General features: G+C 40.6%; 1 protein-coding gene across 1 annotated transcript in view; it reads right to left on the bottom strand.

Moving 5' to 3' along the window:
• Positions 1-6,897: 6,897 nt before the first annotated feature.
• The window catches only part of DHX37 (DEAH-box helicase 37), a 1,097,190-nt gene continuing 1,088,281 nt past the window's right edge, over positions 6,898-15,806 (bottom strand). The window contains exon 28 of the mRNA XM_044068525.1: positions 6,898-7,502. Coding sequence (XP_043924460.1) covers positions 7,420-7,502 — 83 coding nt within the window. The 3' untranslated portion in view covers positions 6,898-7,419. The remainder of the gene's footprint in view (positions 7,503-15,806) is intronic.

The following is a 15,806-nucleotide window of genomic DNA, read 5'->3' as shown; positions in this document are numbered from 1 at the left end:
AATGGTTTGACTTCAAAACAACAAGCCAAAGTTGGACTCAAAGGCAATGAAGCAGAAATGACTGACAAATGAACTTTAACAGAAGAACATGTCAAACCAACACTGAACAATTCACACAAGTAAGAAAGGATCATAGGGACCCCCATAGAAAAAAAAAAAGAGTTCAGGTCATGCTTGAGACACAAACAGAAAATCTCTTCCATTTATCTATACAGGATTTTCTAGTAGTGGGATTTGTGGTCTCCTGCAAAGCCCAAAGCACCTCAGAAAATTGGTGCCTCAAAGGAATCAAAACTTTATCACCCAAAGTGTCAAGTTAAAGTGTGGCAAGTGAGGATGAATGAGAGATCACTTATCTGATGTGAGAAGAACCATCCAGTGAGGTAACTTGTGATGACTGCCCCTGGCCAGGTGAAAGAGAAGGGGGAACCAGTGCTGTCTGGGTCAAAAGGGAGCCACCAACAAGATTTTGGGTGCATCTCACATGATCTTGCACAAGACACTAGAGGGAGAGGAAGAGGAGGATAGGCATACAGAAACATACCCTTCCAAGAAAAACACATGGTGCCCATTCTAAAACCAAAAGACTTGGCAGTTTGGAACAGAACTGGAGAAGTTGTCTGTTCAGAGGGGAGATAAAAAGATCTACCTGTGGAGTACTCCACAGATGTACAATGCACAGAAACACCTCCATGTGAAGCAACCATTCGTGTAAATTTGTCCTGGATATGCTCAAAGTCTGCCACTAGATTGTGCTCTGAAGGTATGTAAAATTCCTGAAGAACCAGGTGATAGTCGATTGCAAAATCTCAAGCCTGAACAGCAAGCATTCAAAAAAGGTAAGAGTTTGTGCCCCCTTTCTTGATGTATCACATGACTGTGGTACTGTCTGTAAAAACTTTTAGAGGACATGCAACTCAAAGGGAGTGAAAGGGAAGAACTTGGATTACAGCCCTCATCTCTTTGTTGTTGATATGATCTAACATCTGTTAATGTGACCAAAGATCTTGGATGTTCAAGTTGTTGGCAGAAGCTCCCCAACCTCGTTTGGAAGCATCCATGTACAACTCCTGAGTAGGGAGAGAAACTTAAAAAGGCAGACCGGGATTTAGGGAAATCTGTTGAATCCACTTCCAGCTTGAGACAAGGTAAAGGAGGGACTAGATATTCCAGAGGATGGCAGTACTGAAGCTAGTCTAGAGATAACACTGAAATTTCTTCATGTGGAGTTTGGAAAACTGAATCATAGAAATGGTAGATGCTATTTAACTGCAGGAAGAGCTAGAAGAGGAAGATGAGAATGGAACTAAGCAGTCAAAAACAGGATCTTTGGAGGTGGGAGGCAAGCCAACACTGGGATGGTTTGAATCCTGCAACCTAAAACACTTGGTTCTGAGAGGGAATCAACACAAACTGTTTGAGATTGAGAATGAATCCCACACTGCACAGAAGAATCATTGTGAAGTGCAGATTTTGAAGCAGGAGCTGCTGAGAGAGAACCTGAATTAAAAGGTCATCCAAATAAGGGAATATCTGAATACTTTGTAGTCTGCAAAAGGCTAACACTGTGGCCAGACATTTGGTAGATACCCCTGGAGATGCAGAAAGACCACAAGGCAAAGTAGAGAACTGATAATGAATAGGAATATGGAGGTACACATCCTTCAAATCCAGAGATATTAGAAAAGTCTGGGGAAGGAAAAAAGTGTCTGAAGAGACAACATCCTGAAGGAAAGGTCAGGTCTAGGATGAGCCTTCATCACCTCTGCTTCTGGGAGCCAGAAACATTCTGGAATAAAAACCTGTTCGCTGATGAGACAAGGGAACAAGGTGGGTGGTTCCCTGTTCCAATAGCTCCAGCAGAAGCAAAGGAAAATGAGGAAGCTGACAAGGAGGAGGCTGAGGAAGGCCGGAAATGGAGGAAAGGACTTCCAAGCTATAAAATACCTGTGTTGGATGATGGAGAGACCCCAGGCATCTGTGACTATCTATTGCCAAACACTAAAGGAAAGGGTTAGCCTGAGGAACAGAAGAATCTGGCCAAGGGGGAGGGGAGGCTGGATGTCAAATAGAGACAGATTTGTCAGGAAAAGAAGGTTTTTGGCCTGTAAAACTCTGTGTGTGTTTGTCTGGGGAAAATCTGATTAGGAACCCTCTTACTCTGAGCAGGCTGTCTAAGTTGCCTATGGACAAAGGAAGATTCTGATCAATAGTTCCTTTCAAACTTGGGTACAGGAAAAACAAAAATTTGTTTCAGGCAGGTTTTTAAACAATTCTGCACAGCAGTGCCAAAATGTTGTCTAAGGGAGAAACTAAATGTTTGTCCTGAATATCCTCAGGTAAGGCCAAAACCAGAACCAGGAACACCTCCTCATGACAAAATCAGATGCAACTACCCTGGAATGGCAAGCTACCAGAGAGGCAGAACTCAAAAAAGAAAGAACAGAAGTCTTACTGTTCGAATCAGGCACATCAGTCAACCTCCCCACTTTGCTGGGGAGGAAAAGTCAGGAGTTATCTAGTCATTTGGGTCTGATAATTATTGGCCCCAAAAGCCAAAGTAGAAGACCTATACACTTTTTCCCTATACCTCTCCATAGTATGGCTGTCCTTGTCATAAGGTAAAAGCTTGGAAAAGGAAAGTGGTTTTTAGATGGCTTATCTATGGATATGGAAAGAGCAGGATCAGATGAATGGCTTTTATACAAGTATTTATGATAATCAAGAACTTTATAAAATCTGTCTTCTTAAAGGCTGGAGGTTGAGGGTCAGGAGCTTGAGACGCTGCTGTAAATGTGTCCAAAAGGGCAGCTAAGACAAGAGAGACTGCAGAAGGACTGGGTAAGTCCATTTGCAAGAGTTCATAATATCTCTTTTGAACCTCTGAAACCTGTGAACAGTCCCAACTTAAAGAGTTCCATCATACAGACCAGTGCATCCCCAAAAGGACTCCAGGGCCACAGGAGACTGTATCTGGGAGGATCAGAGGAATCAGAATCCCTACATCTCTTAGACAAGATGGAAGACGAGGATGCACTCATGCAAGGACAGCCAATCCTTGTGGGAGTTTTACAGCCATAAGAGCAATAAACATCCCTCAAGTAAAATCCTGCCACTCTTTATGAGAATTCTTACTGCCGCATGTTTGGTCTTCTGTTTCTTTTTTAAATGAATATCTCCCTTAACAAATCTAGGAGGCTCATACCCCTGTCGAGATTTGATGTGGGTATCAGGTATGTCTTCCCCAACCAATACTTGGGGAATCTCCCTTAGGTCATTCATATATAAATCAGTAGTGGTTCCCCCTCTATAGCTGTAACAGATGTATGCACAGCCTCAGCAGATGTGAAAGTAGGCAACTCTGTCTGGCCTCCAACTGGGTAGCAGCAGAGGGAACTGGCATTGGCACCAGCCAGTTCTTGGGTTCTTCATCCAAGGGACATGCCTGGTGGAGGCTGGACAGCAGCAGGTACATTACATGCTTTTTTCTTAAGTTGCGACTGAATTTCAGGGGGGGGGGGGCAGATTTAGTCATGGTACTCTGATCAATAGCTTCAGAGTCTAGTTTTCAAAATAAACAGAAAAAGATAACAGATGGCTGCATGGTGTCTTAGGGACAAATGCCTGACAAGTACCACAGTGAGTATGGTCGTGCATAGCACCCAACCAAAAAAGGCACTTCTTGTGTCTATCTTTATGGGGAATCTGCCTCCTACAATCATTTCCCCTTCCTGGATGACATAAAAACAAATGGCAAGGATTAAAATGGGAAGGAACCCCAGTGGGGCATTAAGGCTTGGTAGATGAACCAGCTCAGAGAACGGCATAAAAACTGAATTCAGAGATAGCGTTCAGACGTTCTGAGGATTACACAGCCATATGTCACATATGTACCTTACACCTTGAACATAGGACATACATCTGACATATGATACCTGGAAGGTGTCAAGGTTTTAGTATACTGGGCAGACATTAGGCTATCACTGACAGGATATCCCAACAGTGATAGGGAAGGACATCTAAAATTGTGCAGGTTTTAAGCAATGTCAAGGTTAAAACCCCTCTAAGGAGGAGGAAAACTGATGTCCCACAGGGTCTCTTCTTCTGAATAATGGAAAATGCTAATAATGGCTAAGCTATAGTCAGACAACTCCATTACTATAATTGCATCAACATATTGTCTGTCCTATTCTACAGGAAAAAATATTTCTACTCCCTCTCTGAAGGAGTTAACGCCACCTGTCAACACTACAAACTTCCTGTTCTCATCACACACTCAGCAGCCAATGGCGAATGACCTCAGAAATGCAAGCAATGAAAACCTATAAGGATTACAGAAAGTCTTGGAAACGATGTGGATTTATAATCAGTCACACTAATAAAAGGAAAATGGGACACAAAAAGAAAGTTAAAAATATTTATGTTTTCCCAGCTCCTCCCCATGGACTTTCAGATCTCTCCTACCATAACTAATCCTTGCTTGGGATGGTTTCTAGCTTCTCACAGAATGTAATCTGGTGACTTCAATCTTCATCATCCTTGCAGACTTGACAGTCTTTATCCCTATTGCTCATACAGTGTCCAATGGGGGACCTGGAGATGAGCAGAGGTTCAGCAAGCTATTCCTAGTACCCTTCCCCACTACCACCATCTACATACTCCTCATATCTCTGCAATGCAACATTGATCCTGCCAGAAATCATGCATGCACTGCTGGGTCCCTCACCCTACTTCAAATGAAGATGAGCAGGCCAAATGAAATGGCATCTTCTCCATCAGCTGACAGCCTGGTCAGTTCCTAAACCCCAGTCCCTGACAGTGCAGTTGGATACCTTGCCTCTGTGACAATGGACCAGCTAAAATGGAACAGACTACAAAGGAAAAAGACTGGCAGGATATAGGATACAAACTGTCGAGTACATACATTTGATGGTTACACTATGTTTGTAGGCAACATAAATGCTTGAAATCCAAATGCATAAATGTATATGCTCCAATTCAATGCAACAACTTCAGAAAATATACTCAAAACAGAAAACAATGTTACTAAAAGCCGATACAACTGAGACACATTCCTTCTATAATACAATCTAAGAAAGGAAACAAACTTTGAAAAACATGGTTCTGCAGGAATGCAACCCCCCTCCCCTTGCACACAAACACCTGTATATGGATGAAGGCACACTATGCAACTTTAAACGTGCTTGTTCATAGGTGTATACTGGGCTAACGATTACTGGGGCTTTTTTAAACCTAGTAATACATTCCAAATTCTGAGATTGTTGCAACTTGGCAAAGACCAAAACACAAACGTATAAAAATGCATTATTGCTTTCTCCAAAATGGTACACTGTTAAGGTAAGAATAATTTACTACTGTAAAACACACTGTTTCTCTAACTTGCAAAAGTAAACATGTAGACAGCTTCATAGAAATGTGTTTTAGTCTCTAATCATTTGAATAAGATAACAAGCGATTCGAGCACCTTGATTCCTGCAAACATACTGTAAATTCAGGGGGAATATCAAATTCAAGGAGGGTACTGTTTTTCAGAAATGGTGATAAGCATGAAAACAGCAATCTAAAACCACAGGAGGCAAGTCAGTCACTATGAGTGTATAAAGCACATAAAACATATATGAAGACTCGCAGATCCAGAGACAGTGGTTGAATTCAACAGCACATATGACAGATGTGGAAGCAGTGCAGTCAGGAAGGAGGTGCAGGCCACACTGCTTGCTATCAGTAACAGATCATCAAATTGGAAGGTAATGTAGGTCACACGCCCTCATCTGCTGCCAAGGTTTGCTTCTACAGCCTTTGGTCTTATTTTCTGATAATATTCTTTGTTTGCTAAGCTGTTCCTCTGCAGGCCTTTCCACTCTTATCCACTGCAAACAAGCAGCTGTCAAATTAACACCTAGTTGGCAACTTGATCAGTGCAACAAAGATACAAAAGCTTCCTGATCATTTTAGCTCATTAATACTATCGGCGACATCACACTTCTGCAGTCTTACACACACACACACACACACACACACACACACACACACACACACACACACACAAACCATCCCTCTGGTTTCAAATCTCTTGGCTAAGAGTTCTAGTTCTGCTTCAGTGTTATAAAATCCCACTGAAAAAAAATTATTACATTTTAAATAACAGCTACTGCCTACAGTTGTGCTGCACTGGGACCCAGTTGTATCCTTAACCTATGAGGAATCTTCATTTATATGGGTGCAGTATGAACAGATGACTTAGCATTCATATACTGATGTGGGGTGCACTGCAGCTTTCTTATTTAAGATCTTTATCAAGTTAGCAAGACATTCAAACATATTTCCATTTACTACAGCAAACCTAACATCTACACTTTCTGCTGTAATATAGCTTGTATATAATGGCACATGGTCCTCTCTCTCCTTACTGTCACAGTAAATCACCTGCCCTCATCAGGTGGCTTGCAGTACAACAGATTATTCAGTCTGCTCTCAAGTGGTATCCACTCCCCAGAGCAAGCACTACAGCCCAATATATAACTCCAGTTTACTGTACAACATCACACTAGGAGGAAACAAGTATCAGTACTTTAAGACTAGGATGAGATTTCTCACTTATTGTCAGAGCTGCAGAGCCTGCTGTCATCTTTTCACATCTAAATTGTACTGAAAGTAAATTACCTTTCAACTGTACAGACGTTCGCAGAATGTCCAGATTTTTGCCTCATATTTTTGGTCTGTTTTTCATAAAATTGTGGTTTTCTGGCAAATTAGTGGCAAATCATTAAAGACAAAACTTAGAAAATAATGACAGACATTTGAGTTTCAGACTTCACACTCCAGAAAATTCATGCTAATGCACAACCTGTTGTTCCATCAACTTTCTATGTTTGTAAAAGCAATATTTAAAAAATGTCCCTATTTTTGGGCCTTTGTCCCACTTTTATTTATGGCTTTGTCCAGATTTCTTGCTCTAAGAGGTTGAGAAGTACGTTAAACTGTTGTAACAGTAAAACAAAGTCCCAAGAAATTCTCATCAAGGAAAGAGTTAAGGCTATGACTCAGCAGAATGCAATGTATACTGCTCATGGTGACCTTGGCAACCTGAAACAGTTTGCAAACTAAACCAGAATATATAAAAATTACTCAATACAGTTTAAAGGGAAGACACACAGCTTAATGCAAGTTTCTTGAGTACAATCTTATCTTTAGAACAGTTCAGATAGGTCCCAGAGCAAGTCAAGACTTCTCCAACAGACAGAAGTGTACTTTTCCATCGTCATATCTGTTAAGTCTTGCTGAATTCTGATGACTGCGTGCCTTCTACACTGGGACACCACCATGCATGAAAATGCATAGAAAAGCCTTTCCAGGTGAAGCAATTACATGTTATCCTACATCAGTAATCTTCTGATGTTAAACTTGTACAGGCGGCCAATGCTTGTGTACATCACTGTGCATTGCTTCAGGAAGCCACTGGCAATATATGGACAAAAGATCTGTTAGGGAAATAAAACAGATACATTAAATGGTGCTGTTTTAAGCACTGTACAAAAACACAAAGGCAATCAACTCATCATCAACCCTTCAATGAAGAAAGTCAAACTGCCTTAATGGTTTATCTGGGTAGGCAGAAAACACACTCAAAAATATTCTCATCTGATTCACCTGAAACACAATGTGCATCATAAGCATTCTTAACAGAAGAGTTATAAAACATGTAAGGACAAAGAATAAAAACATTTTGTACTGAAATACTACTGTATTACAAATTTAGCAGTACTAACAACTTGCTTTGTGTTCTGCTAAATGTGTTTAAATAACACAGCCAAGCCAAAGTACCAAAGTTAACTTAAATAAATTAAAAAGTCTTCAAAAATCACATAATTAGATACTCATAAGAGCTGACTGTTGTGCTGCACTGACTTTTCTCCAGCTGTATCGAGCTACAACCAATTAATCAGCTAATTGTGGCACACACAATTTATCACGTTGAAAATAAAATACATTTTGAATTAACTCATGCATTCTTAGCATAGAGTTTCTAGGCAAAGAGCTTAAGTATTGGCACACACCAAACCAAAACACAAAATTAGATGGCTTGCCAGATACTGGGAAGCATTCTTCCCAAGAGTGACAGGCAAGTTCTCAAGGCAAAGGTGGTGTATAATCCCACCACAAGAGTGACCGTCTAAACTCAGATGCAAGGCTGTCTCTTTTACACAAAGAGGAAAACTTGTGTTCAGTTTTGTTAGTGGTGATGGAGCGTGGTATTAATGATCACAAGTGACAGTACATTTTAAACACTGGAGAATACTGACCAATTTAAATGGACCGCAATATTCATACTAGCATCAGGCTGGAAGAAGGCATTAAGTATAGCTCTGACTGTTTCACTAATATAGACTACTGGACTGATCAAACTGGCTATCCAGAAGCACCTGGTTTCACTCAGTCACACCTTTATCACTGGGAAGGGATACCATAAAGCAACTTCTTCCCACCTTGACAATTTCTGGGTGATAGAAAAGGTGGAGAGCATTAAGCTGCCAGACTACTAGGTAAAGTCAGCATAACTAGAAAAAAATGGACGTAACAGCCAGTTCCATGGTGCAGAGACTCAGAACTCTGAGTGTAACTCAGGTTCTCCATCCTTAAGTAGTGGACTGAGGGATTGGAAAAAGCAGCAATTCAGCCAGGGGAGGGGTTTTAGCCTATGGAATAATTGTGATGGGTTGACAGCAATGACTAGTTCATAGCAGTGTGCCTATGTAACACACATAGGGAACTGGACAAAAACGTGGCATCCAAAAAAAATGTCCTCAGCAGTTAAGATAGTGTTGACTCAGGACATCTTAATTTCCCTGCACACTACAACCAACTGATGGCTTACAGTTAGGACTTACCCATTATGAGGGGGTATGGTTATGGACCCCATCCAAAGGGGCAAGTCAGGCAGGTGTAGGCAAGTATGCAGCACATGACTAGGGGGGGGTCCACTGACATGGCTGAAGGTAGACCGCTTCAGTGAGAACTGAACAACAAACTTTTACACAACAAATTGTTACACTTCAAATAAAATCCATTTCTGGGGGAAAATAATATGCAGAAAGTCTTCAATTTCTAATCTAAAGTGCTAAAGCATCTTGGGAGCAGTTATCTACTCTAACAAATGATCTAGATGCTAGCCACTATCACATAACTGATTCTGTAATGTCCAAATGTTAATACACTTACAGATGGAAAAACTGGATCTATACAAAAAGTAAGCTTTTTTTCTGAACAGAGGCTCCGACATAAGCATAACAAGTTGTTTACACTGAAAGAAAGCTATGCAAAACACTGAAATTCAGGAGATATATGTATTTTCACTATTTATTTACTTATGCTATCATTCATTCTTTTCACACCTGACAACAACTAGCCGCAGCTCATTCACCAATCACCTTCTGCCCTCCTCTGTACCTTAACACCTTTCTAGGTGATACCAAAGATTTTTTTTTCACTTCCAACATCATGGCACACAACCTGGTGGCTACTAAGTTCTACAGCTTGTGAGCAAAGACTCACACTGGGAGAAGTTGGTGGGTACTTGAATTCATCATCTTCCATGATGGTTGCTTTCAGAATCCCTAAAATCATAAAGCTAGAATAATAGGATTTATTTTCAGTGCAGGAAGTACATGCATCCATGTAATGCACAGGCTGCACAGAAACAGAAATGCTGACATTTGGCTACTTCACTGTATCTCCCAACCAACCCTTCTGGCTCATCAGGTTCATTCCCAAATCCGACTGCTGGCAACACAAATACCTTGCCCTTACTCCAGTGAGATGGGTATTCCAAGGCACTGTAGTAGTTGCCTCATGTACATTGACAACCCCTTTTCTTCTTAATAAAACAAATGAAGTATGCGAGAGGTGTGAAGAGACTAATGCTGGAGGAAAAACTCTCTCATACAACCAAAACTGGTCCTACAGAGGTGGTCAGTGATGCTTGCACCATGCCTACTGCACAGGGTCTAAAGATCCTACACATAAAACTACTTATGCTGAGGCACTTACAGGTAACATTCCTAAAACAATGACCTCCTGCACAATACACTCAAAGAAAGGCTCCTCAGTCATCATGTAAACACTCCTTTAAAACACCAACCATAGCTACACACAGTAACACTGTATCCAATGCCTCTGCCGCTAAGCCCTTAAGGCAAACCAGTCAAAAGCTAAATTTTTTGGTCATTGGTGATTCTACAGTGAGGCACAGCGATGTCCCGCTCACCAGACTTGAGTAAGGACAGAGTCTTGGTTAGCTGCCTTTCTGGGGCTAAGATCCATCAAGACACACAGCCACTCGGGTCAGTGAACCACAAGTACCAGTACAACTCTGTCATAGTCTATGTGGGTGGTAATGGCCTGGGATGTGCCTCTCTTGATTATAAGAAGCATGACATGATTGAGCTCACTGATCATGTGTTTCAAGCAGGTATGAGCCTAGCACTTTGCAGAATACTACATTATCAACAGAAATGGTTGATTTTAACAAATGGCTTAGCTTCTGGTGTTAGTCCAGGGGAGTACAACATTTGACAGCCTGGGAGGATATGCATGACAGACCACACTACTTTGCCAGGGATGGTCTGCACTTATCCCCTCTAGGCTTTTGGATATTAGCAAAGACCTTTTCCACCCCATAGTGCCTTTTTTAGGAAAAGCCAAACTGATAAACCTACTGACTTAACTGAACCTATGAAAGAATATCTGAATGTGGTACTGCTCAGTGCTATAAGTCATAACAAGAAATTCCACTCCCTGCAAGCCTTCCTCTCCCGGGAGTATAGACAACTGTGTAGTAACACAGTCACGATTTAAAGTCACATAAAGTACCCCAGCAATGCAAGGTTATAATGCCTTTCATGGCTTTAGACCAGCTACTGCACAGGAGGGAACTAAAGGTGAATAAGTCTCAATCTACATTAAAAACAACCTCACATCCAGACTAGTTAAAAAGTGCATGACCCACTGGAAATCAAACGGGCAACTCACCATAAACAGGGTGTCATACCACATCCTTGCAACCTACAGGTCTCCCTCCATGTCGCAGGAAACCCATACTACCTATTTCAATGTACTAGAGTCCCTCACTATTCATCCCAATAAAATATTCACAGGGGATCTCAATTACTCTTCTGTAGACTGGAAATCCTATGGCACTTCTAATGCACAAGCCTACGCAACTGCTAAGCTTTGTTAATACCAACATCCAGGAACAGTCGGTCCCTTCTTCTACCAGGGGTACAAACATCCTTTACCTTGTACTCACGAACATGAGGGGGGACAATGTTCCTCGCCCAATGCAATGTCTTCACGCATCAGATCTGACCATAAGGCAGTATTACTTAAAATAAAAATTAAATCCAGGGATCCAGCAAAACCAAAAATGTTTAGGAATTATTCCAAGGCTAACCTCTCTCTGCTAAGCAACACCTTGGCTAAATTCCAAGAACCTCCAAATCCAGTAAACACCACAGCATAGGCTAAGCTATATACAAAAACTTCTGTACAGCCATATTGACAGCTGTATACAGAAAGCTGTGCCCATTCATATTAAGAATACGACAAACTGAAAAGACAAGCCATCTTAGTGGAATCACAATATCAATCGGTTATACAGCAAAAGAAAAAAAATCTTGGCCAAGCATAGAAGGAACAAAATCCTACATAATAAAAGCCCCCTGATCAATCTAAACAGGCAGCTAAAAGGGTGAATTAATAATTTAAAGGCTAAATTTGAAGAAAATATATCTTCTCAGGCAAAGGAAAACCACAAAGCTTTCTACAACTATGTCTGTACCCTCACGGGAAATGCACAACAATAAGCAGAACTTACTGTAAATGGCATCAACCCACACTGAATCAGAGGCCACTGCCAACCTTTTGGCTGACAGGTTCACATCAAATTTCTCCCACCACTCCCCCCAAGTAGTCCAAAGGAAATACAGCATACCACAAACCCCCCAACCATTAACAGAGAACAGGTAATCAATGCTCTTTCCAAGGCCAAAAACACTGCATCAATGTGCCCTGATAACATCCCAGGATGTTTAATAAATAGCATGAAACATGACCCCTCTGGTCCACTTGAATCACTTTTCAACTGGAGCCTTCAGGTAGGTTTTGTGCCCAAGGAATGGAAGATGGCTACAGCATTCCCCTGCACAGAGGAGGTCCAACCACTGATCTGGGTAACTACAGGCCCATAAGTCTTACCAGCCTCATATGTAAGGCCATGGAAAGAATCATCATCATGGATATGATAAATGAGGACATACGTAACCTGCAAACACTGGGCCCATCACAGTTTTGGCTTTGTTAAAGGAACGTTATGCCTATTAAATCTGGTGGACTTTTTTGACAGGGTCACCAAAACATTGGATGAAAGTAAGACTGTGCACACAGCTTACTTCAACCTGGCCAAGGCTTTTGATACAATACCCCACTCAGACATTAAAGAAAAGCTTACTAATTTAGATATAAACCCTTTTATCACCCACTGTACAGCCAAATGGCTCACTGATAGGACTCAGAAGGTCAAAATATGTGAGGCAACCTCCATCAAGAAGACAGTCATTAGCAGAGTCCCCCAGGGCTCCACACTGGGCCCGTTCCTTTTTGGTATCTGTTTCTCTGAAACAGAAGCAAATGCTGAAGTTTATGGCTGACTAAGACGACTGCAAGCTGAGGGTTATCATGGACTCCCCTGCAGACACTAGCATTCTTCAATAAGGCCTATATCTGACTAACAAATGGTGTCAAAGCCATGGTCTTAAGCTCAATGCTATGAAATGCATAATTGTATGAAGAAAGGAAAACGAATGATGGGAAGAATAAAAAGGCAACTTGCATGGATCTCCCTAAGCTGTCAGAGCAGGAAATGGAAAGCTCGATAGCCCCAATAATGATAAATGAAATGAAAGAGCAAAACAGTAGACAAGTCAGTGGGAAGACCCTCAGGACAGGATGAACTTCCAACTGAAGTAGGGACAACAGGAGGGGATACAGACTCACTGAAAGTGCTGCAGAACTTATTTAATAAAATACTACGAGGAGGCATGTGTCAAGAAATGACAGTGATAAAATTACGAAAGGAATAGATCATAACACAAAGGGTGGCAAAGCTATTTCAAAAGATGACAGACTTGGATCAATGTAGAATTGTGAGGGGAGACACCTTTGACAACATAAATAAAACCATAAAGATTCTAGAGGAAACAGAAAGAGAAAGCTTCTTTTTCTCATAAGTATGGATGCTGAGAAGGCATTTAATAAAGAATGCTGGACTTGACCTCTGTGAAGGTTTGTGTTTCCGCAAAGATTAAGTTGAATAAAGACATTTACTATCACTCAACAGCTAGTGCGAAGATGGGAGGGGCCCTTTCTCAGGGGTTATCCTTAGCATGGGTACTAGGCACACATGCCAATTATCCACATTATTATCTGCTAATTACTTACATTCCAAATTCTGAGATTGGGGGGGGGGGGGGGGGCAACAGCACAAAATTGCACTTTTTGCAGATGATGTGATACTGTGTATAACAGAACCAGAATTAGATTAGGAAAGTTATTTAATATTTTGAGGGTGTTTCAGGAACTGGCAGGGTACAGGATAAATAACAGCAAAATTAAGACAACAGCTATTAATTATGACCCCATACATTTATTTGTGTTTTATTTATTTATTTTTTATTTATTATTTGTTGAATGAGTTAGTCCCAGTAGGCTACTGGCTTCTTTTCCGGGGTGATCTGAGGTGGTATTAACAATACTGGGAAAATTTGGCTAGGGCATCGGGGAACTTCCCTTACTCTTTGCCATACAGGGATGCTAATCACTGTAACACTACTGATTTCCAGTCCTAACACGGAGAAACCAGGAGAATGTATAGAGTTTTGTAAAAAAATGAAGACAAGTTAAGATTCACAAGGAAAAAGTGAATCTTTCAGTTTGGATGGAGGAAAGGCGATGAGGAAGGATATAAATGTATTTGAGAATTGTAGCTATGAATTAAAGGCGGGCAAGCCTTTAAAGGAGAGTTCAATTAGTGGTGATGATGTGAAGGCAGTCAAAACTTCGCAGGAGTTCCATGTGGTGGGAAAAGGAGAAAAGAAAGCTGCACCAGTGATGGATTCTGAGGATTTTTCAGCAAAACTTCTTTGGGGTACAGGATTTTTGTGCAAGCGTGTGTTGTTACAACCCTCCAGTCCATAGTCAGCCTTAGGCACAGGCCAACTAGGCAGCCGCCTAGGGCGCCAGTCTAGCAGGGGTGCTTTTCCAGTAAACTGGATGGTATAAATAGACCAGGATGGGGGCACCAGGTGGTGTGGGGGGCACTGTGGAGCCCTTTTGCATAGGGCACTACTTGACCTAAGGCCGACCCTGCGTCCAGTCACGAAGGGTGCGGAATGATTAACTTACGGACCTGGCAGATATGAGTGATCCAGAAAGCAGTAAAGATATTTCCTGGGGTGAGATTATGGACAGAAAAAGGACTGTCGGTGAGCAAAATGTACAGTAAAGAAGCCAAATGCAGAAATTGTGAAGATAAGAACACAGAAAGAAAAAAGAAAGAAAGAAAGATTCTACAATTAAGAAAAAGTTGTTTAAAATAAGAACAGAAAAAAAAGATGACTTGGACAGATACAAGGTATGGGATGAAATAATTACACCTCTTGGAGCTAAAGCAAATGAGGTAAGAGCTTTTATATATACAAATAAAGAAACGTACTGTGACATTATTTTTGAATCTATACAATTGATGGACACATTTATGAGAATATGAAAAATAAAGACCGTTTCCCTTGGAATCAGTATGTCTTCTTAAAGACCATTTTCAGAGAAAAAAAGATTCATGTACAATTTAGAAATGAATCGGAGAAAGATACTTTGAAATGACATTATTAAAAATATGCAGAGATGTATTAGAAACTGCAAAAGTATATGATAACAGAGGTTTAAGGACAGGGGCATGGGACTGTCTTGTGATACTGAATATAGAAAATGAAAAAAATGTGCACAGCACATTCCTAGTATAATAAATGTGGAGGGGGACAAAGGTATGGTGAGATATTTAGGTCAAACAAAAATTTGTTTTCTTTGTGGTAAATTTGATCATCTGACTAAATTGCTAAAAAAGAAAAGGTTATATGTGAAGAAACGGGGCATGATATGAAGACATGTGAGTTGAAATGTTATAAATGTAACAAGACAGGCCGTTTATGTAAGGAATGTGAAGAGACAGAATCAGAGAATATGGATACACAGACGGACCAGAGGCAAGTCACTAAGTAGAACTGGAAGTTATAGATAAACAGATTTAATACAGATGTTCCAGAAAGACAGCAAGAGAAGCAAGAAGTTGACAATGAAAAAAGACAGTATTGGAAGAAGGCTCAGACGTTAGTGATATGGAATACATAAAATGGAATGTAGCCAAACAAAAAAAAAGTTTTATTAGTAAAAAAAACTACTGGAAAGAAAAAGAAAAATGATAGGTCATAGTAAAGAAAAAAAAGAAAGGGAAAGGATAACATAAATAAATAAGATAGTGTTACTTGTAAAATTTTGGCAAAAAATGTTAACGGTTTAAAAAGTTTGGTAAGAAGAGTAAGTTTTACTGAGCGATAGAAAGAGGATAGTGATGTTATTCTGGAAGATTCTAGATTCTTAACTAAAGAAGAAAGATATCAAATTGAAATATGGTGGGGGAATAATGTGATTTGGAATTTATGGAAAGAGACTTGTTC

Source organism: Protopterus annectens, chromosome 4.part0 (genome assembly GCF_019279795.1).
Source record: "Protopterus annectens isolate FY-2018-M chromosome 4.part0, PAN1.0, whole genome shotgun sequence".
In the NCBI taxonomy this organism is placed as follows: Eukaryota; Metazoa; Chordata; order Ceratodontiformes; family Protopteridae; genus Protopterus; species Protopterus annectens.
The sequence above is the reverse complement of the archived record's forward strand: the minus strand, read 5'-3'. Positions and strand labels throughout refer to the sequence as shown.